The 27,274-nt window shown below is 39.2% G+C and overlaps 1 protein-coding gene across 3 annotated transcripts in view; it reads left to right on the top strand.

The window, feature by feature from the left end:
* CACNA1C (calcium voltage-gated channel subunit alpha1 C) overlaps positions 1-27,274 on the top strand; it is a 493,339-nt gene that overhangs the window by 341,645 nt on the left and 124,420 nt on the right. For 2 of the 3 annotated variants that reach the window (XM_085324021.1, XM_085324020.1), the window contains exons 8-9: positions 2,097-2,200; positions 8,901-9,073. In XM_085324021.1, the coding sequence (XP_085180147.1) occupies positions 2,097-2,200; positions 8,901-9,073 (277 nt within the window). Of the gene's footprint in view, positions 1-2,096; positions 2,201-2,573; positions 2,678-8,900; positions 9,074-27,274 lie in introns of all 3 variants that reach the window. The other variant, XM_085324022.1, reaches the window with a different exon arrangement.

Genomic DNA, 27,274 nt, shown 5'->3' with positions numbered 1-27,274 from the left:
TTACTTATTCACTTTCTCATCTGATTGAAAAAAAATGTTGCTAGATAAGTACCATGTAGCTGAGGGTTTCTTATCACCATCAGTCCTAATTAAAGGGAAATCAGGTCATCACTCTGCCTGTGCTGGTAATTTCTTATGGCAGTTTTTCAAAAAGTGATTTATAGTCATTGTGTGGAGCACTTTATATAGGTAGTGACATTCTTTATATAAGAAAGGAGATGTTAAGTCTTGTTTCCTGACCTAATTCCAGCTCGAGTAGTTACACTTTGCCTGCCCAATTTCTCCTCTGTGACTTGAGATAAATATGCTATTCTATCATTATATTGTGTTCTCTTTAAATCATTGCCGTGTTTCACAGCAGAGGTACCAGTCTTTAACCAGTCAGTTACCTTTTTTTTTTTTAAGCTGTGTGAGTTGAAATGTAGTTGCAAACATAATGAACAATTAGTATCATTTACAAATTAACTAGGTGATTCCAAAAAGGTATGCAAAGGAAACTGAATGATATACCTGGGAAAAGTTTTAGGGACTTCTGGGTTTCTGAAGAGAGGTTTTCACTCTCTTCCAAACACAAAATTTATTAATCCTCTGAGGAAAGATTTGATGAACTATTTTCACTGGGGCATATTTTGAGCTTATTCTTTAATGAGCCTTCTTCAGTTAAGTTGCAGCTGAAGGAGCCCTGAGATAGAGTTCTGGATCACCCCATTGACTGTGGACCATTGCCAAACAAGGACTTCAGTGACTGTACTGAAAATGGATGATGTTCTATCCACAAGAACAGATTATATTAGTGTTACTCTCCTGCCTTGTCCTACTGAAGGTCTCAAATTCCTTTCCTGAGTTGTTATAAATCTTAAGTCAGATCTGCTCCCCTGAAGTATGTCTCAGTGCCCATGTATGGAAGAATATTTCTTCTGTGTTCACAACAAATGCTTAGGTTGCAAAGGAGAGAGCATAGAAGACAATTTTCAAAAGCATTGAAACCAAAGGAACCTAAGCTGCTTTATGCCTTTAGGTACTTTTAAATTGGAAATTTACATTCATAAATCATTTTAGTGCTCCTGAAAATGTTAACCACTGTCTGTTTCTTTAATAATACTATGTCTGTTCAGGATATAAATGTTTATGAAATGTAAAGAAAAAGGGGGCTGTGGTATTTATGAAACCATCATGTGAAGGAGATTTTTGAACTTCAAAGGACGCCTCAAGATAAAATGGTGTTTGTATGTACAAGAGCTTTTGGAATGCATAAAATATCATATTATGCACTAGAGCTGCTCTATGCCTATAAGTTCTGGTGCTAAAATGATAGTCTGCCTGCTTTATTTGCAGATTCATGTAGTAGTGTTAAAGTCAGGCCTGTGCTCAAGACAATCAATTTAAAGTCTGAAATTCTCTGAGTATTCAGTTGTGTAGGGATTGTGTTTTGGTGTGGAGGAGAGATTCCTCTCTAGAGAGAAAGGAAGTTTGTGGGAAAGCTTGAGAAAACACTTGACCTGGTCAGAACATGACAGGCCTTGATAGGACTTTCCTCTAAGGGATACAGCTACTGCTCTGATTGTGGTTAACTAAAAATTACCACAGCATTGCTAGGAAAATATCAGTATTTGCCCACAAATGCCACCATATGCTTCTCTTTGAGGTATGTGAACCTGTGTTACAGATGGAAAATAAATGTGACCTGATAGCACATTGTAATAATGCTTAGCAAGCACTAACAATATTTACACTGGCCGCAAACAGTCATATATACATGCAGGAGATTAAAACAGAAGTTTAGAAGTCACTGGATGGACCCTTGTGGTCCTGTGAATAAACTCCAGAAAGTGATAGCCTGCAGCTTTGAGTATTCAAAAAAATGCCAGTATGGCACATTGGTGTATCTCAGCCTACATTAATCTTTGCCTATAAGGAAACAGGTAGAGAACCATCCAGTTAAAGGAGAGGACACATCAGAAAGAACATACAAAAACGCTTGCTGTGATTAGGTGAAAACCAACCACAGGCTCTGTTTACAAACCTTTCCATCTGTTCCTTTGCCTAATCATTTCTGCTTTCCCTCTCTGTCTTCTAACTTTCCTTCGTCTTTCCAGATGCAGGACGCTATGGGCTATGAGTTACCATGGGTGTATTTTGTCAGTCTGGTCATCTTTGGATCCTTTTTCGTTCTAAATCTGGTTCTTGGTGTGTTGAGCGGGTAAGCCGACAGTTTTGGTGTCCTTTTTCCAATGCTACAGGGCAAGACTCCATAATAAGGGTTCTTCCCTGTCACCAGGATTCTTTCTGAGGGATTAAAAATGCAAATCTAAGGTTTTCACATCAACTCTGAAATATTTTTACAAAATGTTCAGACTTTGCAAATAAAAATATAGGTAACAGAAAAAGTTATCTTCCAGCAAAGAAATTCAACTTGAGTGCATCCAAAATTGCTAATGCCAACATTTCCTAAATTTCCATTAAAAAAAGACTATTGAAAGCCTTACTGCTGGTGACTTGGGATCTCTTTGGCTGGAGCCTTGCAGTGCTCAGAAACTGAGCTTGTCTCACTAATTATCATTCCACTCTTCCAGGTCAATGATGCCATAGGAAGGGACTGGCCCTGGATCTATTTTGTTACACTAATCATCATAGGGTCATTTTTTGTACTTAACTTGGTTCTCGGTGTACTTAGCGGGTAAGCAGTACCAGGAAAATGTTTTATTATTGTTTATTTTAAAAATTTTGTATTTCTATTCCTACTCTCTGGTTACCAAAACAAAGGGCAATGGTGGGGTTATCTCAGGAACCTTTAAAGAAGGCCTGGGTTATTGTTGTGCAAATGGCAATATAGGGCATTCCAAGTGGCTTGGAAAGAGTCTTTTGAGTAAATCAAAAAAGAGCAAAAGACAGGACAACTCTTTGCCTTTAAACATATTCCTCTACCCAAAATCTCTACCTATGCTCTGTGGGAAGAGCACAACACTATATATATCCCCTGTAAAACTGACTGTAAGTGAAGCATACCTTTCACTGTAGAAAAGAATTACTGTAAAATCTCTAGCAGAGTCAAGAGTACTGAAGGAAGAAGGAGACAGCTAAGGCAAATCTCTTCACATTTGTGGAATGAGATTCCTGCCAGATTTTGTCTTCTCACATGAGAAGTTTTCACATTGCTTAATATCTCTAAAGCACAGTCTGATGGGAGACTGTTTTCTCTAGAGAGAGTCTTGGACGTGTTTCTTCTTCAGTAAGCACATCTGTGTTGTGCAGATTACAAACTTGGGCATGATGCAGGGAGAAAAGATCATTTCCCTCTGACCTAAGGATGAACATAGAAGCAGGAGAATTGCTTCTAGTGTTTAAATGTCCCTAAGACATCTAGCCATCTAGCTGTATTTCAGCTCTGCAGTGTAACTCTCACTGCAAGGCATCACTTTGGTAGCTTTGGTTAAAAACAATTGATACTGTTCCCAGTAATTAAAAACTTTAATGTCCTTGGGGAGCAAGATGATTGAAAAAATCAAGCCAACCAGCATTCCTTGCAAGTTTTTTTTTTTTTTTTTTTTTTTTTTTTTAAGTTTACCTAGAATTAGGCTTCTGATTCCATATTTGAGCATGACTGGATGCTTAAAGCCATTCTATGTAGATGCATTAATATGGTATGAGGACTTCTATGCATCCTTTTTTTTTTATTCCTAACATCCTGCCACCTGTAATGAGCTCCAAATTAATTTGGTCAGAGCCTTTATCTGTTGCCAGGGTGGGGAGTCCTGAAGTCTCCTGTCTATATCCTCAGTACTTAGGCCAACAAAACAGGAAGGGCAGTATTAAAAATAGAGAAGATCCTTCACTGACCATCATGCAAAGAGACAGGTAGTTGTGGATTTACAGGAGGTTTACTGTTGTCTTTGTTACTCTGCTGAAGGAGACATGCAGCTAAGACAGCTGCTGCAAAGAGTAAATGGAGAGGGAATAAGTCGCCAGAATGAAGTGTCAGGCAATAGTCTGTGTTGGATTTCTGGAGAGTGATACTTGAGATACAATTTTAAAACATAAGCTCCTCCCTATTTCACATGGATACTCTAATCAGCAAGTGAGGACATCAGCAGTAGTGAAGGATGATGACCAGTGAGAAGTGGGTAAGCAATTTGTCATGTCAGAGATGCAATCAAGGACCATGTAAGACCGATTAAAGATTATATAGCATCTGATTGGATAAACTGTGCCCATGAGCCCAGCCTTGAGGAGTACCCACTGTTGAAGCAGGGCTGATTCACTTTACCAGCTCTTGGATTTGTGTCTGTACCTAACTGAAAATTGAATTTCCTCTCTCTTTCATTTTTCAACTCAAGAAGGTGTTTTGGGACCTACATCCCCCACCTTCTGAGATACTGCAGCTAGACTTCACCACAGCTAGTGGTGAGAGATGGAAATAGTCTGTAGGGAGAATTGAAATCAAACATGAAGTTCACCTTGTTTAAGCTGTGAGTCACTCTTCCTGGCTGCGTTCACAGTATTATGACAGCTGCACTGTTTCTGCAAAATTTTTCCCAACTGGAGAAAAGTAAAAAGAAACTTCAGCATCTGCATCCATGAAAAAACACAGAAGTGATGGGAGAAATGTTCCAAATTTTCTTTGGGCTAAATAAGCAGTTCTTAAACAATTAACTTTATAAAACAGTTCTAAATTTTGCAGAGTCACAAAGTGCCTTTGCTTTGCAGATTCAGCTTTTCTTTATAGACTTACTGTTGCTGTAAGTTTCTTCTATTTGGATGACCCACTGATTTGTTCTCTGCAGATCCAAAGCAGTATTCCTGGTCATCTTCATAGCTCCATTCTGGGCATCTCTGACATCTCCTCATGTATTTTTTTCAGGAACGTCACCAAACATGTTTTGTAGGTAGATATTTCATCAATAATAGATAAGCTCAGTTTTTTAATCACTTCTGAATACGTAAGTGTAATTAATTGTACTCACTAAGATGCTTTGATCACACCTAGACTTTTTTCATCTGCAAAACTGACTGCTGAGTTCTTTTCTGCCTAAAGATCACACCTGCAAATTGTTTTCCCTTAAGTATTTCACTCATTCATGGTCGTTTTGGTGAATTTAATAGTCACATGCTAAGCTAAATAGTATGAAAGAATATTAATGTGTAGAGCTATAATTCTCTTTGTATCTTGACTAAGCACAATGTAAAATTCAAGGATTCCAAAGGAAATATCCAGCTGATGGACCACACAGTAGACCTCATTAAGCACAGGCAAAAGGATAAGACATCACTGTTGTGAGTAAAGCCATTGTTAGAGGTCTGCAGAGATCAGAGATGTTTGTATCTGCGGTATCTGTTTCAGTGAATTAGTAAGGAAATTAATGGCAGTGTTATTCACATATCTTTCCTAGCAGTGATCCAAATCCCAGGACATAGGCCAAGCAAGCAGTTGCCTAGGGCAGATGGAGGGCAAGAGAACAGCCATCTCTTTTGCTCTGAGAGGACGCTGGAAAACCCATTTGGCTGCTTCTGCTGTTCTTTCTGCCAAGGAAGAGGTTAGAGTGAATGGAAGGCTAGCTATGATTGCAGCTCCTCCTGGGAACTGCCAGAGCAGTATTTCTGACCCTTCTGGAGTCTTACCCAATCTCTATTCCCTCTTCCAACCCATCCCATTCCTTACTGTAGCTGTCAGGATGGATGAGGTTTGAAGCCCTGCATTGTGCTTTTTAGCAGTAAGCAAGATCTCTGAACTTTTAGAATTCTGTTTTGCTCACCTCCCATCACTTCTCAAAATGAGAATAATAATAGAGCAATTAGGTATAGCCAGGAATTTTCTATATTCCGTCATCAGGATGGGCAAGAGAAGTTTTCTTTTGGATCTACACAGGATACAGAACTGTGTTTTTATATTCATGATCTTGACCCACCCTAACCTCACTAAGAAAACCTCTGTCTGGAATACTCTGCTTTTTGGTATTGTTCCCATTGGCAGATGTATCTTAGAGTTTTCTGGGAGAAGAGAGGGAAAGTGAAGCAAACTGAATTGGGTGAGAACAACCCAATTCACAATTTCTTAAGCTGATGTTTTCCAGCCTACTGGAAAGAGACAAATTACTTGGTAGCTCTGCAAGCCTCTGTCTTCCTTTCCCTGACATGATAGTACAATCATTTTTGAGAAGGCCACCTCAGACTCAAGATGGCATTTCCATCAGAAAGTTTACTTGATCCTTGGCCTCCCTGCTGAAACTGCAATAATGAGCATTTATTGCCAACTGTGAAGGTGGCAGAAGTAATATGCACACCTGCCTGCAATAGGAACTGGACTGAGGTCACCAACTCATTTCACACAGGATAGTAAATGACCATTCATTGGTAGCAGATCTTGGTTGTTAACTACAGTTGCTTGAATACAGGCTGGCGTTCCACATGGGAAGTATTTTGAATTGCATTAGTGATTTCCTGAGCCACCTGTTTTCAATGTTTTAATGTTAGTAGAGCATAGAAATGAAGATCGTTTAAATAAGTTTTTTTCTTTGGAGAGTCATCTGACAGGCGGAATACCATACACTGTAGAAGGGAAGAGATATGCAAATAGGTAACATTTAGACCAGGCGATTGTAGTATTTTCAGCTGTGCCATTACAAAATTAGGTAACAAATTCAGTCTTATACAAACAGTCAGTGTAAAGACATGATGCAAAAATCTCACTGTCTTTATTTTTGTCAGCTCTCCCGCCCCATCCAATCTCCTTTGAGAGAGACAGTAAGTGGGGCTTGAAAAGACCCAAGTAGGTATGCAGCTTTAATGAATCTAATGTAGATGATCCACTTTAGTACACAGTAGAAATTTCACTTTCTGTGGGCTGGGCCACGGTGTACTGCTTTTCACATTTTGGTGTCTCATATTGCCCCTTCAGATAATACCCATAAAAATATAAATAGTCCTCACTTGAGGTTGTGGGCCCTGTCCTTTTGAAAATTAGACCTGTTTGTTATAGGTTCTAAAAAAACTAAAACTGAAATATTGGGATTTAATTTATCAGATAGGATTAATAATATATAGCCACATTCAGTGATATTTTTTGGAGAGTTAATTCATTAATTTGAGTAAGGCATTATGAGAGACCCAGAGGAAAGATGTTGTTGAGGCAGAAAATATAAATTAGATTTTTCAAAAAACTTTCTTTTATTTCAGTCTTTATGATTTTTGTTGGCTTTTTTAATATATATATTTAAACAACAAATGGCTTTCAGTGAGAAAAAATTTGATTTTTCGTTCTTGCCACTTTTGCAGAAGCTGTTTATGTCTTGTGGCCAAGTTTAGTCTCAGGGCTGACTGTGATCATTCTTCAGGTTTGAGAAGCCAGTGATTCAATTCTTCATTTCCACTTTAGTTATCACAATTTTATGGGACAGGCTTGAAAACTTAGGCATGTGATAGAGGTGAGGATTACACAGGCATGCTTTGYCACGTATTGTGGCTTGAAATGAAAACCTATTCCTACTTTCATTCTTCTGCAGTGCTAATGTCAAGCACTGCTCATAATATAGAAAGCATAATCCAAAGAGTATGACGTCAATGGAAGTCTTTCAGTGGATCTTGGACCAAACAACTTCACCCTCCTTATTAGAAATTCATCTCCATGTTGGTTACTTGAAGACGCTTGTGCGGCATACATTAATGTTTTGGGGTAGGATTTTTATAGTTTTAGTGTTACTGTTACCAAAGTACTGGTGGATTTTCTACTACTTTTTGCAGCAGCAAGCATAAGGCAAAGATTAGGGAGGTTCTGGAAACACCATTCATTACTGACAGTCATCAGCTAGGATAAACGATGTTACATAGAAGAGAATGAGTTTACCTCTCATTTCTAGACACAGTGGGCCTTGTGTAGCAGTCGGCTTCAGCAGATATAGGACTTAATGCTTTGGTGCTCTTGGTCCAGAACTATTCACAATCATTAAGCACACTTCTTAAAATACAAACATTAAAACCTGGTTAAAACCACAGAAGGGTCTCTAAATGGAGGCAGCTCAACATTTCTAGAAAATGTAATCCAGTATATGAGTTTCTGACAGAGGAAGATACAGCCTACAGCCAAAAAAGAAGACAAATTAGACACTGTGCATCATAACTAAGCAACATGAAATTCTTATTCTTACACTTTCTATTTAAGCCCATATTCCCCATAGTGGGCTTTCATCAAGCCACCAACCAATTCACTTTCTGGCAAAATCTAGTATTGCTCGTGTTTGTCTCCCCAGCTTGAGAATTGAAAAATATGTTTCATATTGAGATAAAAGGCCTGAATACTGAAAATCTGCAGTAAAATACTGAAGTATGACTTTTGAAATATATTGTCCAGGACTGTGGGTGGAAGTATCCATAACTGAATGTGTATTGAATTGTGGGTACCATTAATTACACTTAGCCCAATCTATTTGTGATTACACCTGTAATCATAAGGTCAGATTGATAACTAGCTGCAAATTAGAGCCATCGTCTCACTCTCCAGATGTCAGATTATTGTCAAACAGTTCATCATTGAATTAAATTAATCAYTATTCATATAGATATTTGCAGATAACAGTTGTAGATAATCAAGTTGTAAAGAATATTAGGAAGTGAATGGTATTTTGCATAAATATTATATATGTTTTGTTTGAATTATCAGTCAAATGTTGAGAATGATAGGATTAAAAACGGTACTTATCTTTAAGCACTAGTAAAAATGTGGACACTCCAGCTGTTTTACCTGTGTACCTAGCAAGAATACTCCATACGTGTGTGACTGAAAGAATAGAGAAAGTTGGTGGTGATACACAGGAAGTGGACTCTTTCTGGTGGAAATCCATCTAACCCATTGTTTTTCAATCTCTTCCTCTCTTTCCGTCCGTATCCTGTCCCTCCCTACCTCTTGCTAGGGAGTTTTCCAAAGAAAGAGAGAAGGCTAAGGCTCGTGGTGATTTCCAGAAATTGCGGGAAAAACAACAGCTAGAGGAGGACTTGAAGGGATACTTAGACTGGATAACACAAGCAGAAGATATTGATCCGGAAAATGAAGATGAAGGCATGGATGAGGAGAAACCTCGAAACAGTAAGCAATTTTCTTCTGTCTCTCTTTCTTACTATGCTTTTAGCAAGGGAGCTCATGCCCATGTGATCTAATGCCAAGACTGCTTATTAGACAGAAAAAGTTCTTCCTGGGACTCTCACTATCCTTATGCATGAGTCCCATGGAGTGCCTTTAGGAAACTGTGGGAAGGTGAAATACATACAAAATATTGAATTTGTTCTGCAGATCCTCAGCTTCTTGTCTGTAATACTGACGTTAGATGCTGATACTAAATAGAAAGAAAAAATCAATACTTGCTGTTAGAAGTCTGCTACTGGAATAAGTTTTAAAATATACATCTGTCTCCTATTCATTTATTTAATTGCAGTTCAGTGTTGCAGACTGTTGACACATGGTTAATTACTTTGAAAGTAAAGGTTTCTAGGCAAAGCAATACTACAGCATGGGAGAAAGGCCAAATCAACTCTGTTGTACATTAAGTGGGCCATCTGTAACTCCACTGAAATCAGTGGAATTACATTTGCTTTTGCCAGACTGAAATTAAACTCTCAGAGATTTCTTGTAAGGGAATTATCTCTTATTCTTCTTTTCTGGAGTTGAGAAGATGCTTTTACAAAGTGAAAATTTACCAACTATYTCTACTAATCAGAAATGCTGAAGGAGGAAAGGTTTAAAGAAAGCAGCAATTCCTTACATGTCATTACCTTCTTCCTCTACCTCTCTTTTACCAGCCCAGGCTGTGTATCACTTCAGAAACACCTAGCAATTATCATTGCAGGTCACAAGTCTGGAAATGTCAGAGTTCAGACAGTTACACCATTAATAGCCAGTGGCACTACTCTTAGTTTTCATTACTGAAATATGCATCGTCCTGGTTTGATTCTGAAAGAGAAGACATGAAGCATTTCCCTAGAGAGCACCTTTCCAACCAAATAAGCAAAATCCGTGTGATGATCTCATTAGAACCATATATTCCATTCAATAGGAAGACTGGACACTGGAAAGTTGTGTCAGGAGAGTAAAGTAAGATTTGTATCAGATGCTTGTGATCCTTGGAGGAGGAGTAAGCACTACTCCCTCTAGCTGCCCAAACACTTAAGTTCTTGTTTTAGAAAAAAGAAATGCAGCATCTTTAATATCAAGTCATACTATCTTAGGTATCTGGATTTAAGGAAGTAATCAGGGTTACTAAGTAATCTTCAGAGTCTAGACTCTTTAGTCTTAGACTACTAAGTACTCTAAGACTTTCCCCAAATCAGGTTGTTTTTTTTGTGTGTGCGTGTGTATAAGCCTATGTACAGCTTACAGCTTCATTTGAGAATATAGGCTCAGTAATCATTTGATAATGAATTTATGGTTCATGGCCAGAATTTGCTGGTCTGTGGCCTATAATAAGACATGGAAGGGTGTGGTGGTCTAATTTCAGTTCTTTTTAGACAGAACTCGTTTAAAAAAAAAAAAAAAAATCTGTAATGAGCTCTGAAGCTCTGATTGGTGTCCTTACATGAGGTCTGAGTGGGGAAGCCAAGGCCTAAATTGACAAACAACTTTGCTGAAGTCACCAGGAGGCCTTCTGTTGACTTCAGTGGGGATTGGGTCATCTTTATCACATCTGAACTGCCCTCTCCTCTTAGAGGCCTGCCTGTCAAAGGAAAGTGTAGCCACACTGACAAGGTAGTGTTGTGAAAACCTACCTTAGCTGCTTGCTAGTTTCAATTTTTGTTTTTAACATGAAAATAATGCTACTTCAGCAAAAATGTTTTGCAGTAAGAGTAGCTTCATTGCAGCTGCCTTGGGAGGCAATCCAAATTTGAGCTAACAAACTCTATTTATAGATGGTGATGTTTAGAACTGAACAATAGTACATCTTCAGCTTGCTTTCACTTCTTCATATTCAGTTTCATAAGGTTAGTTTTGTAATGCATGGTTAATAAGAATTAGTCCTGTTACGTCTCAYAGCTTCTCTAGAGTTTCTCTTAGTTGTCTGTTAATGAAAGAATTACATGCTAGTAGCAAACTAACGTGTTACCGATTTCTTTTCCAAACCATTAATGAATGCAGTGTCTTGCTGCCAAGTATCAGGTCCAAGGGCAATAGTTGTTAATCAATCCCTGCTACAAAAAATACCATTTTCTGTGACACTGTGGTTTTGGATCACTTCATCAGTTTCTGTTACGTGACAGACCAAGCTTGGGAACAGATGTCTGCCATGCCTGGTACTATAGAGTAGAATTGCACCTCTGTTGAGAAGAATCGCTCAGRATGTGAAGGAAGGCTGTGGACTGATGCTGGCCAGGTACTGGGGACAACAGTCATGCTAACAAAAGTCTCCACAGAACAGAATGGCAGAGACCAAGCAAACAGATCACTCATCACTCCATGAAACATATTTTTCTATTCCTCTGATATGTATGCCCCAATCTAGAAGAGGATGTTTATAGCAGTATTCTTCTTAGCATCTGTGGCCTGCATCTGTGAATGCCAAATTAATCTAAATAGCTTCTGCATCAAAATGGTAAACTGTTAGTGCCACTAAAGCACTGTTGCTTGAGCAAGCAGTAACCCCTTGCCCCACCCCAAAGYCATTAAGAATCCTTGGGTGCATGCTGCACCCAGGAGAGTTGGGGAGTTTGATTTCTGGCCTTTTGTATTTCATAAAGAATAATCCTTTTCTTTTCCAGTAGGCTGCTATATTTACTTTCGTACAGTCACAGGTATCATATTGTTCAAGCCTTATTGTATTTCTTGATAGTTCTGAGTTTCAGCCTTTATTCACGTGACAAGGCTTATAGTACTTTCAAAGCGAAATAGGTTGCAGACACCCTATCCTAAAATGTAATACTCACTTCACTAACTGACAGCTTGTCTTTCATATATTGTATCTACCTATATACACATCTTATATATCCTTCTGCCTACAAACATACCTTCTACAGAGTAACCTCAAGCCACTTCTGTGCTGGAAACCAGCATTTGCCTGGTGCCCACCAGTACAGAGCAGCTCTGAACAGTCCTTTCTGCTCTCCTGAAGCTGAGTCACAGTCCAGGCATACAGCTCATGAGGCTTGATGGATCTGCTAGAAAATTAGTTGAAAGAACACTGTGTAGCAAAATCAAACAGAGAAGTGGAGGTGCTTTTCTTAATGGCATCAGCTTAAGATAATGCCATATAAAGAGTGCCACAAGTAAATGATGGGGGTGGGGAAGGCTGTGTGTGTTATCTACTATGCTGAATGTTTTGGCATTCATGCCAGTGTTCAAATTCACTGGTAGAAGTTAGACTGAGGGAGAAAGATGGTATTCATTCGCTTCATCCAGCCCATCTACAAGATAAGCTCCAACTATGTGGGACAGATGGCACAGCAATTAAGATACAATTGTAAATGCCCTCAGGAATTCCTTAGGCTTGATTCCCTTCAGCACATCTGAATCCCACCTGCTAGCTGTGCCAGGCTTCTTGGCATTGCATTGCTGAGACTTCTCCTGCTTCTCTTCTTGTGTTTAGCCCTCTCTGAAGGGATCAGATATCTGTTCAATTACTTCAGCGTTGTTATCTCTTGAGTCAATTTTAATCCCTGGTATCCTTCAGATTCACTGCTTCCTATCTTCAGTATAAGGTCCTGATCTTCACAGTGGAGTGTTACTGCCCCTTTCTTCACACACTTCAACATACTTTCTTCAGTGATGTGTGTATTAACAATGTTGACTTCTAAATTATCAACCTTAAGCCTTTCAAATAACCATTTACCGAAGCGTATGAAGCAGATCAGACTTTCTACAGATGTTGTTTTACTTGTTCAACAAACTTTGCATCAGTTACAAGTCAGTGCAGTTACACATGCACTAATGCTCAGGAGCACTTGGGCACTAGCATGAACTCTGACAATGGCTCACGCTATTACTTCAAAGAAGTCACTTCAAGCTTTGCTGCCTCCATTTCTCTAGTGCTTTGGAGGTTGTTTGGAGTTTTTTTTCATGAAGACCCTCAGAAGAGTTAAGCAGCAAGTAACAAGCATATATATATATACATATATATACATATAAAGCCAGAGTCTCAGCAAATGTAAGTCTGCAACTCTGAGATTCAGTAATTCATACTGTCTGGCGCTGGCCCAAGTAGTCTACCTGAATTAAATCATCCTGAACACAGGGAATTTATATTTCCAGTCTCTTCTCTGTGCTTGGCTGCAGAGGCAGGTTTTGCTGTTTCCTACTCTGTAAGGAGAGCTGCCTGCCTCTCAGCACAGGAGTGGCATTCTGTAAAACAGAGAACACAAGGCAGAAGGGAAGAGAAATTCACTTGCATCCCCATTTGGTCTGATTGTCTCTGCTGATCCTTAGAAGTGCTGCAGGCCTCATGGCATTATCAGTCGTATTGTGTATGTGCCACAGCTTTCCTGAAGCTTTCAAAACCTGTCCTAAGTCTTAGTGGGTATTAACAGCCCCTAATGAAATGATCAACAAATCCAAGCACTACAACAGTGARTACCTTGGAGGAGGAAAGTATGAGCAAGAAAGGTAAATGTAGCCTGAGCTGGACAATCTGTGCAGACTTTAACTGATACTTTCTACTAAAGAGGTCTTGGCATTCCTGTAAGGCAGCTTAATTACCTGTATGTCTCACATGCATTGAGGGGCATTCACAGAGCAAGCTGAATCCATCCTCTGTGTTCTGGGAAGTGGTAGAAATTTATAAGGCAGCTTTTCTTTGTTGTTTGCAAACATGATTTCACCATTATGGCAGATATGAGGTAAAGAGGCTTCTGAGGGCTGTACGTGTTTATGATTCTTTTCTATGYCCTTTCCCTGATGAGCCCTTTGCAAGGGAAGAAAACATTAATTTGACAGAGGAGAGAAACACATGTCATGGCACAAAACAGATGCTGAGTCTCAAAATTACATGATAGAGAAGAGAATTCCCCCTCCTGTTACCACAGCAACCGGGAATTTGCCCTTTTTTTTTCTTCCTAAGAATGGTCTGGAATGCATCTATGTTGCTGTGGGCAGAAACAGGAAACCTCCTTCCAAGCCAGATTCTCTTCCTATTGAATTTAATGGGAAAAACTCCCAATGACTGCACTGGAGTCAGGAAAAAAATGTGAATAGCCAGGCAGAAGTAACTTGACATTTCTAACTGCACAGATTTTGCCCTTCGTTTATTTCAGTCCTGTTTAGTTGCTGCTGTTTGTAATGCAAGTAGGACCCCATTGATGTCAGCAGAGTCCCTAAGTAGAACGGAGCCCACTGGTTGGCCTGATATCTGATAACAAAGCCATTCTATGATTCAAGAAAACACTTTTTCTTTAATTAAGTCATATCTTAGGCAGGTGTGTAAATTCTATGAAGAGCTGATCTGCAAGTAGTTTACCCTAGAAAAATTCAAAGCCTAATCATACTCCAGGATTCTCTTGTAATCCAACTGATGGCTGTAGATAATGAGGTTTTCATGTAATGTAACAGAAGTAGTAGTGGAAATCAATGTGTTGCCTATCAAAACTATCTAAGAGTAGTTTAAACAGTATGTTAGATGGTGAAAGGTACAGCAATTTTGACTGTACGTGCAGGTTTATGTCTCAAAGTGGGAATGCAGAGGTGCCGACATGAAGACAAAAAGTATAGAAATACCGGCAAGTTCTAAAACTTCTAAAAGTCTAAGCTKCTTAAAAAGAAACAAACTTCAGTTTTCATTTTCCAAGCAGTTTTTGTAGGACCTGAGTGATCTTTGGAAATGTTATGTCTGAGTTCACTGTCTCTAATGAATCAACTGTGACCTAACTTTTAGACAGACCATGTATTTTGTATTTCACTTAAAAACAATGTTTCTTGTGAACAGCAGCATGTTGTCATGACTARGGCTTAATTCTGGGCAGTATATTTAATCTTAGGTTTGCAAGGTTTGACTTCCCTAGGAGAAAACAATTTTGAGAAAGAAAGGAAGTTTTCAGATGCAAAAGTAAAAAGAAGAAATGGGACTTCTTGGACCATTAGAACTTTTGGAAAATCTGCATCTTCCAGGGAAGCGTTTCATGCTTGTGAACATCAGGCCAGAAATAAGGAGAACAAGAGAGTCAGTAGTTCAAAACAGGAAAAGAGAAGCATTTGAGAGCTCCAGAAGTAGAAGCCTCAGTTCTTTTAATTTTTGAGGCAGAAGTAAATAACAGGATTTTCACAGACCTGGTTAAAGGGTAAATTTTCAGGATCACCTAAAAAGCTGTTGGTCCAGTTTCTGTGATGAAATTCARTGGGGAAATTGCACAGCTAGGGACTTAACATGGAAGATTCCATGTGAAAAATSAGTATATATCCAAGACATCCATTTTAACTTCAGTCTTGACCATTACTTCCTTTTAAACACATGCCTTCTGACTCTACAAGCAAAAAGGCAGTGTGCTGGGTTAATTCTTGTCTCTTGTTTAACGAGAATGCATTGAAGTAAGTCTGTTGACAGCAGTTCAACTCACCTTGATTCATTCAAGTTTCATCCTCTGCAGAATTAGTTCAGTTTTTTAAATGTGTATATGGAAGGACATGGGCAGCTCATCTGTGACAGCAGAGTACAGCTTGATATTTTAGAGGATTTTGGCTATTGTTAAAAAAAAAAAAAAAGAAAGTTCTCACATGGATTTTTTTTGRTCATCTAAGCAAAAGCTGTAAGAGGCACAGACTGGAAAATGAAACCCATATCAATTTAGTTCCTCCAAAACCAGCTAGTGATTTGAGAATGATATGATACAACCCAGTTGCATTTTGCTTTTCACGCATAAATACAAGGAAATAAAAACCAGTGTTGTGAAATGATTTATTATCTGTCAAAACMTCATCTATAGACAAAGAAAGCACAGTGTCATCTAGTTTTATCATTGTCCACTGATGTGGAAAATAATCATCTGGTAACTAAGAAAAGACGAGCTTCAGTGCCAACAATTGTAGGCGTTTTGCAAGGGCACTGATAGGTACTTCACAAGGAATTTAGTAGCTGCGATAGATTTATTCTCTTTCACCTGGAGACAGAGGGGAAAAAGAAGTGCTTCCTAGTGTTCACTGTACTTACCCAATTCTTCTAGAGAAAAAAAAATCTATATATTCAGTTGCAGGTTCCAAAACATGGTTTGCTTGYGTAGGAGTGACAGCAGTTCCCAACTGCATACTGTGCCCAGTGAATGCTCTAGCAAACAGTCCTGGTGGTATTTTTGTATCTTTTCATCTTTTGAAGTAGCTCATAGACTACTCCTAATACAAATATCTATGTTGGAGTACAGTTACTCAAAGGCTTGTCAAAGTAAATGATGAGTCAGCTTTGTCTTTGCTTTGTGACACAGAGTGGCTCAGGTTGCAAAGTGCCACATAGGTTTGTGCTACAGATGTCTAACTGGAGTGCCTAGAAAAATGGACATTGGATCTTACATGGAGTTGAATCACTCCTGCAATGCTTAGGCAAAAGTCTGTTGAAGGTACTAGGCGTTTGCCTGGGTAAGGACTTGGGTCCTGATCTGTCTCATCTGAGGTCAATAATAAAATGCCCAAGTGTCAGATCTTGAGAATGCTGTGCAGTGTGAGGTCATGCTGCACCAGCGGCTGCGGTGTGCTCACACATGACTTCAGGATTGTGCAGCTATTGTCCTTTGAAGGGAGAGCATGAGATATCTGTGATCTGAAATTACTTACAGGACCAAATAGTCCAGATCATAATGTTTGCCCCAGTACATAATTCCACTGTCTAAAATGAAGTTGTGTTAGTCATTAATTTGACCCACTGTCTTTATTAGCATTTCGCTTCCATACTTGTTTTTAAGTGAATGTGGGATTGTGCCCTGAGAAGCTTTTATATTCTAAAGTGGAAAAATGACAGATAAAACAAAAAGAATGAGAAGGCATAATGACCCTCTATGGAGCTGCAATAGCAGAGTACCTGGGGCAATTATGTTCAGCTCTATAGGTGAAAAAATTAGCATGTTGCCATTTTAAAAAGTCTGTGAAGTAACAAAAAGGATTGTTTTGAATGGAATACTTGTTCTTTTGCCTCCTATTTCATTGATGTCAACAAGACTATGATGCCAACATTTGACTTTTTCCCTATTGGAATAAAAATAAAAATGAAAATTTTCCCTACTGACTCTCTTTAGATCTTGCTTTCTTTTTTTCTTTTCAGTGAAAAAACAGGGCAACAGTAGGGCCTTTCTCCTTGATTGCTTGTCTTCCTCTCCCTTTCCAAGAGAAGAAAAGAGGAAACACTTACAAAGCAAGATAAAATCAGTTTTCTTAATTAAGTGAAATTAGAAAGTTTGAGTTTTAACTTATGCTTAGAAATATTTCACCTAGAACATCTATTTTTTAAAATATGTATACAAGTTAATATTTGGGGAGGGAGAAAATTGTTCAGGTTCTTACATGGAGAAAATGTTCTGTTTTGTTCAGAGAAAAAGGCACAGAAAGGTTTAATGATTTTCTCAAGATCACCCTGCCCCTCAGTGTCAGAGCCCAAATAGTCTCTCACACCATTGTTCTGCCCTCTAAACCAGAATTTTGACCATGGATTGTATCAAATAATGTATTTGAAGGCTTTGTCAGGATGTGTTTGAACTATTTTCCTTCTTTGGGAATTCACTGTAATCATCTTAATCACTTTAATAGATACAGTTTTCTTGTTCCCCTGAATGAATGGAGATTCACTCTGTAAGGTAATCAACAGGTTTGTTTGTAACTAGTRGTATAATCTAACAACCCAGATTTAACCAAAGAGCAATATTTAGTTTCATCATTACATAAATTTCACAATTTCCTAGTTTCTCCTTCTCCCTTTCTGGCTGAAAGGAAGCTTTGATCATAGAACAAAATGCAAGCAACCATTTGAACACCTCCTCCCCTTTCTTTCCCTGGTGGTAATTACTGCCAAGGGTCGGTAAATCCTGTCCAACCAAATGGCATATAGAAACAGTGTAGCTCAAGCCTGCTTTTTATGTCAAGGCACAGTATGGAGAAAAGGACTTGTTTCCTTTGTTTGAATGGAGAGCAAAAGAATCATAGAATCATAGAATCAGTAAGGTTCCTCTCTAGTGGTCCCTTCCAAAAAAGAAGAAAGAACTGCTGGTAGTCAGAAATCCTCAGGACAAAGCTGTGGCCAATGCTACAGTATATAACTCTAAAGTGTTTGTTTCAGCTCGGTATGAGGCTTGGTCTTGTTTGGTGAAGCAGAAAATGCCTTTTTTGGAAAGYAGCACAGAGTAACTCACTCATTTGGGAGAGGTGGGCCAAATGCAGATATGTGTCTAACTCTAGCAGCCACTTATTGAGTGAGTGCTGATGAACAGAGAAGGCCTAGAGGTAATTAACTAACTCTGAAACCACAAAGAGCATCTATCAAATCTTCTTTGCCACTGCTGGTCCTGTTATGTGGAGGAAGGGAGGGCCGTGCGGAGAGCAAACTCCAAAGCTGTGCTAATTTTTGCCTCTAGTCTCAATTCTTCTTCTTATCCCCTTACAGCCATAAAAAACTACATAAATTAGGTAAGCTTCTAGGCTGCTATAGTTCATGCTTGGGGAAAAGCTCTGTCTGTAAGATCCTCTGTGACTGAAGTAGTTAAGTGGTGATCTACATGCACTCTGCTCTCTAGCAGCTGAGTATCTGGCTTGTGTTGTTCTTGTACAGTTTTTCCAGCTTCTCCATTCCCTTGCTCTTTTAACCTGGAGTGTGAACAACATTACACTGAGAACTGCTAGAGCATGAAATGTGACTAGCTACAGCATATAGAAGCTGACATGAATGTTGATAGGGCATTAAGTTTATCTACTATAAAGGCTATTTTCCTAGCAACGTATGTCTGGTGAGGTAACACCTCTGTTTTGCCTGCTGGAAGAGAGACTTACATTGATGTAGGAATCCTGTCTAATACTAGTATGTCATAGATAAGTATCTTTGAAGGTGAGGCTTTAGAGAGAGCCCGTTGTTTATATGGTTGGGGAAGGCACCTTTTTGCAAATAGATTAATCTTCATCTGCCCCATTAGGATGTGCTTCATGGAGCTGTCCTTACTTATCCACTGACCTGGTGATTCCACTTCTCAAGAAGGGACAGTAAAGGAAACAGTCTGTGAGAAAATTGCTATTACTATACTTTCTGGCATGATGAATGTGCTTTATTTCTCGTTGTTAGAGAGATGTAGAAGGCATTCAATACCAGGGTCTCCACAGAAAATTATAGTAAGAAAAGCCACAACCTCTAAACTGACTGTTTATACAGCAAAGCCATTTTTTAAAGTAAATAACTAATGTGTATTCTTAAATCTTTATAAGGGCACTTAAAAAGTGTTTTTCAAAACTGTTCCTGCTGAGGACAACCAGAGATCAGCATATGAAAACCAATTATCATTGCAGATTTACCAATTATCATTGCAGATTTAATCTTAAAAGTCTCTTCATTCAGAAGAAAGCATTAATGAACAGGACTAATAGCAGCTGAAATCCTAAAGACTTTTTAATGTGGTATAAAGAACTGTCAGGAGAGAGGCTGTGGTGTTCAGCAGTGATGTCTGAGGGACATGGAGCATGTATCTGGCRTTAGGAGCAAGTGTTGGGGGTGAAAATTAGTTGTGTTACAGTAGTGTCAGCTGAGATCAAAGCCACAGTGTGCCTGGGACTGTATACACAAACAAAAATATGTATTTACACAGATAAAAGACATCTTTGACTCCAAGAGTTTGCAGTCTCAGCAAGCAAAAGACAACATTATAGTTCCTTTCTTTTTCCCAGGAAACTCAGGCATAGATAATACAGATGGAATTCAGCTGCCTAAACATAGTCATCTAATACCTATTTAGACACTTCATGGTACCCAAGAACTTTATTTTGGACTGACAGATAAATACAGCACTGGGGGCTTGCCCCCTTCTGCTGTGATAGTTGAAAGGGYATCCTCCAGGCAGGGAAGTCAAAAAGGCATCCAGTGCCTTGGTAGAGACAATTGAATGCAGTTTGTCTGAAGACACATAGAAAAAAAAATTGTCCAAGTAGGAACTTCAACACAGATCTTGTAAGCAAAATGTCTTAGAAATGTTGCTGGTAGATACAGGAGTGTGATGGTACCCACTTTTACAGAAATTGTTCTAATCAGGGCTTTTTTCTCCCCTCAGTGTAAGTGTGTATTCATTGTGACCAGCCTACCCATCTTTCTTCCCTGTTGCATTTTGTGTTCCTATCTTGAAGATTCACATACAAGAAGATCAATACTGAGGCATAGACCAAGTATTCTTGGACCCTAATCAAGAGTTGTGTGGGGATTGGGGCCAAAGTGGAAAGTCTCTAAGAGATCCAGGACAGGCTGGAGGAAGCAAGAGTTGCATCAGCAGAGTTTCCCCGGGGAAATAGTTGCATCCTTCACTTTCCCCAYGCCTGACTGCAGGGCAGCATGAATAGTCCATCACTTGCTTGAGCATATTCACAAACAAGTACAGAAGAAGGCAAAGGTAATAGTATTGTGTTTTAATTTCAAGTAGGGTTAGAAAACTGACCCCGCAGCTGTAATGGCAGTGTGATGGAGCAGTGCAATGAGCAGTAGCTGATGGGAGGTCTGTGATGCTGTGATATTCCTGAGGCAGACTTTAAAGACAAGGAGTCTGGGTGACATTACACAGCTGAACTGTATGTATGCTACTGAACTGATAGCCAGTGTTGGCACGGTTGAAAAGAGTAGACAGTGGTGAATGGCATTCAGCCCTATTCAGTGTTTTGCTGAGAAGACTAGGAAACTTGTTGCAGAACCTCAGTATAGGCATAACTCTAACAGAGAAGCAGTCAAAGTTCTGCTCTGTGAATCCTCACTTACTCTTCATTGGGTGAGAAACTTCCTGTCTACAGCAGTACTCTCTGCTAATAAGATAAAAATCTCCAGTTGTGTTTGTTCCTGGGAAGAAATGCAGGTTCCACCATCCCAGTTATCTCAAGAACAATATTAAGCCCAGGGGTCGGGGGGAGGGGAGGGAAGAAGGAAGGAGAATGTTTCCAGCTGGGGAACTGAACTGAAAGTAGCTGTGTCACTGTGTCTGCCTGCTGGTTACAGCAACTCTTCAGTTAGCAGGACAGTACAGATAAATCAACAGATCTGGGAAATGGCCTTTCATATTTTGAGTCCTACATTTAAATTCCACTTCAGGGGTCATGCRTGTTCTTAGGGCTGCTTATATCCTTATTTCCATTTATATGACCGCAGCATGATGCAGCTCACTTTTACTTATCWATTTGAGGAAGGACTATATTCAGAGGTGTCCTTCTAAGTAGACAGTAGAGGATCGTAGGGGATCCTAGGACAGGTAACATAAGAGTTACTGGATATCAGAATGGGGATGTTACCAATTGCATTAAAACCCACATAGCAAAGGGGTTTATTGTTGGAATGGAGGTGCAGTGGCAAAGCTATGTGACTCCTCACAGATGTGCAGATCAAAATGTAAGTGTATTATCTAGCTATTTGAAGAACCATAAGCAGAATAACAGGGGCATGTCAGGTCACGAATGAGTTGCTTTAACACAGCTGTGTGAGGGAAGCTTGTGTAACACCTCCCTACGTTAAGCTTAACTCAAGCTGTTGTTATTGGTCCCTCACTCTTTCTGAATGCTAAAAGTATATGCAAATTAAAAATCTATTATTTCAAGGCTACTAGAAAATGCCCATTTCTTTGACTTGGAGTAATTGACCTATTCTCAATGTACAAAAGCGTTGATTACGTATTTGACAAGCTGATCTTAAGGGCAAAATCCTTTAACTTGAAATTTTTACTTACCTCCTGGCTGCACAGTAGCACAGCCTGCCCAGCTAGCATGTCTCGTGCTTCTGACTCATGATATTGTGATAATAGTGTCTAGTATCAGACTAGTCATTATGATAGCAAGTGTCTGAAAGAACACCACATGCAGCAGCAGCACACAGTCACAAGCATTTTATTTACTAGACACAGAAGAAATGTAATAGACTAAGGTTTAAAAACACAGTTTTGTGGACATTTCAGAACAGGAGAGGTGATTTCTATTTCTGATTGTGAAGTTGAGTCGAATATTCAGTGTGATCAAAGAATATAACTCAAGAATAACCTATATCTATCATGGGTGTTACTGTTCCTGTTGATCAATGAATTGAATTGCTTGGTCAATTGCCATCAGGAAGGCATCATCCAGAAGGCTTCTCACACAACCTACTTGAATACTGCTATTAGAAAATGTTTGTGCTTGCTGGGAATTAATCTCTGTCAGGTACTGCATGTGCAACATGCCTGCTCAGATGGACAGCGATCTGCTGCTCTCTTTTCCTTGATAATATTAATGCTGAAATATTTTGAGCAAGTCACTCCCAAACTGAATCTTCCAACTTGCAGAAAACATAAACTGCTATTCCAACTTGCAGGGTGGTATTTCAGATAAAAATATTCAGTCACTGTTGTTCGTTCGCACAGCTTCTTCAGGTGTGGCCCAACATCTGTCCAGGTGACCTACCTGTCCTTTGAAAAAGTACAGCTCAATTTCTGTTTCATATTCATTTTTGTTTTCTTTTTTTTTTTTTTTTTTTTTTGGAGAGGGGAGGTGGAATGTTTTACTAACAGGGGCCAGCCTCCAGGAGAATAGTTTCCTTCCTCTATACTGGATGTAGTCCTTAAACAGATCTATGTTAAACTATTTCTCTGGAGAGAACACATACAACCCTGCAGCTAGGAAACTGGCTTCAGCAGGAATTTTACCTGAACTGAGCATGTTCCTCCCCAAAATATACTCATAGTGGGCTAGTGGACCATGGCTCCCATCCACTGCACCATTCAGACAGAAGTGCAGTCCCTGCTGTCCTGATGTATCCTTTTATGCACTCTATCTCACAAACCTTGAACCACTCACTGAGTTTTCAGGTGTCACTCATCTTGAAATGGCTTGTGACAGGCAGGAATGTCATAAAACTGCTAGAGCTGCATCTCAGTCACTTTGAAGCTTAGCAGTCTTGGTGGTAAGCAGCACTCCCTGGAGAGTTTCTGATGACCTAAGCATATCAAGTTGGAACAGGCTTCTGCAATTTTTTGCTTCTCCTGAACTCTGCAGGGAAGGCAGGTTCACAAGGCTGTAAACTGAAAGAACAAAGATGCTTCTGCTGAAGTATGGATCCTCATCATACTTACTGTTCATTAGAGTTACTGATTCACCACCCGAGTGTGCATCTGTGTGGATGGGCAGATGCAGAAGTTTTCCCATGTACAGGAGTTTAAGGAAACATGTGACCTTCTATAAAAACACTTCTGTACTTGAAGCTTATGGCTGATTATTGACATTAATAACAATGCTAGTGAGCAAAGTATGAGAAATGTCATGATTATTTGGGGATAAAAATGATCAAAGTGAGGGATTTTTTTTTTTTTTTTAGATGTTAATCACACTTAAGGTTGCTGTATTGGGGTCCTTTCTGTAATTGGTTACTTTGTTCATAAGAAGAATTTTTTTGTATCATTTCCCATTACATTATGCACAGCTCTTGGGCACCCATTTCTGAGGCACTGCCAGATCAACCTGCAATAGCAGAATCCTTCTGACTTTTAGGCGGGGATTTCTGCTTTGCCCAGAGCATCACAAGCTAGGATATCCAGAAAACATCCTATGCTCCTGCTTGTTGAATCCATGGACCATTATGCAGGGTGGATTCAAGCACAACTGATGGCATTACTGCTTCTCACATCTTCCTTTGCTGAAAACCATAAGAGTACAAAGGTGTCTTGTGGAATGATTCAGAATGTGGTGTTCTGATTTGTTCACCATCACAGCCTACTGTTGAAAGAGTTGTAGATACTCAGTTGTTTCACTTTTCCTTTTTTGCTTTCTTCTTTCTTAACTTTTTTTTTTTATGAATTGCTCCAGAATTCTTTGGCAAATCAGAAGAGCTGCTTAAAAGCATTAGAGAGGCACCAGAAGGTTAGGCTATAAACTATGTCCTGGTCTATAAATGCCTTGTACTTTGTCCAAGTAGTTGTTCCTAATGACAAGGAAAATGAAAAACACAAGTCATTTATCAGACTAGAAAATCAGTTCAGGATGTCATGGAAGGATCCATATTCAGAAGAGAGGCGTCTTTTACAATTCATTCTGGTGGCAGCTCTGTCACCCTGTGACCCAGCCCATCTGCTGTTCCTGTGCTCCTTCAGCTGCATGGATTAAGCGAGTTGCTTCCATAGCTCTTGCAGGCAGATACTCCGCAGAGCGCTGAGTGGGCTCCTAATATGGACTCAGATGTTAGCTCAGCAGTACAACCAGTTCTCCAGGGAGAGTGCTTGTTTGCCCCTTTTAACGGAGTTACAGGCTGCTTTCTGGAAAGTCTGGTTTTGAGTGAGAGTCCTATATCCTGTGCGTATGAGACATTTGAGATACCATAGGTTAGGCAAAAAACACCTCTGCAGGGAAGTGGGGAGAGGATTTTAAGTTCTTCCTTTCAAATACAGAACAGTATACATTTAAGGCTTGTGACAGCCATCCCTTGGGAGAAGTTTAATTGTGTCCGTTATGCAGTCTTCTGTGTAATCTGTGTTTCACTCASTGGCTGAAATGAACAAATATTTATGGAACACTACATACTAGTGTCAATATTATTATGAAAAGAAGAAAAATAGTTGCTGTTTAAAGTAACTGTGAAGTTTGACTAAAGTTCCAGCGAGAGTAATTAGTGGCAAGGTAATGCAGTCACAGGTGTGCAGTAGTCTGCATGTTTTAATGACAGATCTGGCTGGCACAATTGAAACATTCCTCTGCCTCATATTCCTTGTTGAGTATGGTGTAAGATCACTTAGCCCATGTGTTCCTTCAACATCACAGGATGCATATGTACTTACGGTGAGGCTCTGGAAGGGGAGGAAGACATGTAAAAATAAGTCTTATTACATGGAAGATAAGTATTTTAAGTTGTATTGTAAAATCTGTAATTTAAACATAATCAAAATGTTTGATATACAGTACTCCCTCTCAGAATCGGCTATACTTCCTACTTCTGCTCCATTCGTAACTGCATTGCATCAGTCTTCTGTGATGCAGTCCAATGCCCAGCCTGGTTTTACTACCATAACAAGCTCTGTTACTACATATTAGGTACTCCATCTTTGCTACTGATTTACTGATGTCACATTCTTTTTACCTAAAGCTTTTTTCTGTTTGATTGAAGTGGGTGCAACTGGCAACTGCTTCATGGCTCTTTATTATTATTCTAGATCCTGTGGACAACATGTAGTGAAAGTACATATCTTCTTCTTCTGTTTGCAAGTCTTCTTCTAATTGCAGTCATTTGTACATATCCCTAAATTAAGTTATGCAATGTATATATACTGTAATGGTGTGTGTATAATATTTCCTGTGTGGACATTGGCCTCTGAGCCCTTGATAAGCATTTTTCACATATTTTCATCATTTTTCTGGATTTTTTTTTGTGCTAGATTCATTGATCCAGTCTGTCTAACTTTGGAAGGTATGTAACTACCAAGATCCACAGATAATTCAAATTCCCCTTTCTCTTCTATAGAAGCTTCCCCAATGCAGAATGCCTTTTCAAAATAGAAACCCCCAAAGTGTTCCCCAGTAATAGCTAGCATATTTTTCTGCCAGAATCAGGAACAAATCTAGAGAAAACTAGTCAGATATCTCTGATAGTTTGCCTTCCACATGCTGCTTGCATGTAAGAACATACTCACTGGTTGTTACTAAGACGCTGTATGCATGTAGCAGAATGAAAACTGTGTCTTATTTAAATTAGTGAATAAGTTGAATGAGTACAGCATTTCCAAAACAGGCAATGAGAAGAGGAAAGCTAGGCAATATTCATGTATTAATTAAAATGAGAGCTCTCCACAGGAAAAAAAAAAAAAAAAAAGATGAGTTGATTGATATTCTGACGTCTGCCCATAAACTGATTTATGAAATGATGGGAGTGAGAGGCACCATGGGAAGCAGGGTTCTTACTGGAGACAAAGTCATTCACTTGATGCACATTCTGTTAAAGGAAGCAGCCTGGATACTGTAATTTATTCTTGTTGTACTTGATAGAAAAAGAAATCTTAAGTCCCAGCTGGAGAATTCATGGGACTTCTTTGCTCTTTAGATTTGCTTTATAGTTCTTCAGAGTCTCACTTGGGAAACATTAGCATCAGTAATAACTATAGTACTTAGCACTTACTGTAATGCATTTCATCTGCAGATCTCAGAGTTTTGCAAGGTGAGCGCAGAATTGTAATCCCCATTTTAGAGAAAATGGACACATATCTAGAAAGAGTTGATGATATGTCCAAGGTGACACAATGAGAGGAAATGGTGGCAGAGTAACATCAGGTCCTTCTGACATAAAACACCAGTGGAGGCAAAATGAGTGATTTAGCCCCATATTTTGCAGTGTACTTCAATACCACTAGAAATTGGAGTGTGCTGTCCAAGTGAGCACATCAGAAAAAACAGTCAAGTGTATTATTCCCATCTCAATCTGAAAACCAGGTACAGGTCTTTTTTTAGTACAATCAACACATTTGTACATGTTGGGTAGCCATACTGTTTCAAGTCAGGTATCTAACCTAAGGGCGTAAGTTAAATGCCCAGGCTGTCCATATAGTTGATGGAGCCATTAGAAGGTCTTTCATAAAACTTGTGATAGGAACCTATCTGCCTCTACAGCCTAACTCAAACAGCTAAATCAGAGGCATAAAGTCAGGCAATGTGAAGAGCCTCTGATGCACATAGTTCTAAAACTAATGCAAACTCATTTAGGCACATGTGTCCCATGAAAATCTGTGAAAAGTAAATGCTTTATCTGCATTTGTGGATCTGGGTACCCTTTCTCTGAGCTGCTGCTTTTCTGGGTCTTAAATTATCACAGCAATTGAGAGAAATTCAGCACTTGTGATTCAGTAAGTGTGACATCATTATAATCTATGGGGATACATCTGAAAATTTGAATTGCACGACTTCTACTGCTCTGATGAAAACAGTGTCATAAATGCAGGTGCAGCAGTGATAATGATATTTCTGAACTGGGAGCAACTATTATTCTCTAAGTCTGTAAAGGAAAAAAATATCTCAAGATTACACAGAAGGGTATTAGCTTTTTGTTTGAGTGGTTGACTGTCTCTTGGCAACCTGCTGTCTAATAATTTATTTGCATGTCCATGGGGCATTTGGTTGGTGGAGGGACATATGTTAGTGCAAGAGTAGAGCTTGTATCAATGCTTGATGCCA

The sequence above is a fragment of the Rhea americana genome, unplaced genomic scaffold (assembly GCF_003343005.1).
Source record: "Rhea americana isolate MKP2758 unplaced genomic scaffold, rheAme1 scaffold_9, whole genome shotgun sequence".
Classification (NCBI taxonomy): domain Eukaryota; kingdom Metazoa; phylum Chordata; class Aves; order Rheiformes; family Rheidae; genus Rhea; species Rhea americana.
The sequence above is the reverse complement of the archived record's forward strand: the minus strand, read 5'-3'. Positions and strand labels throughout refer to the sequence as shown.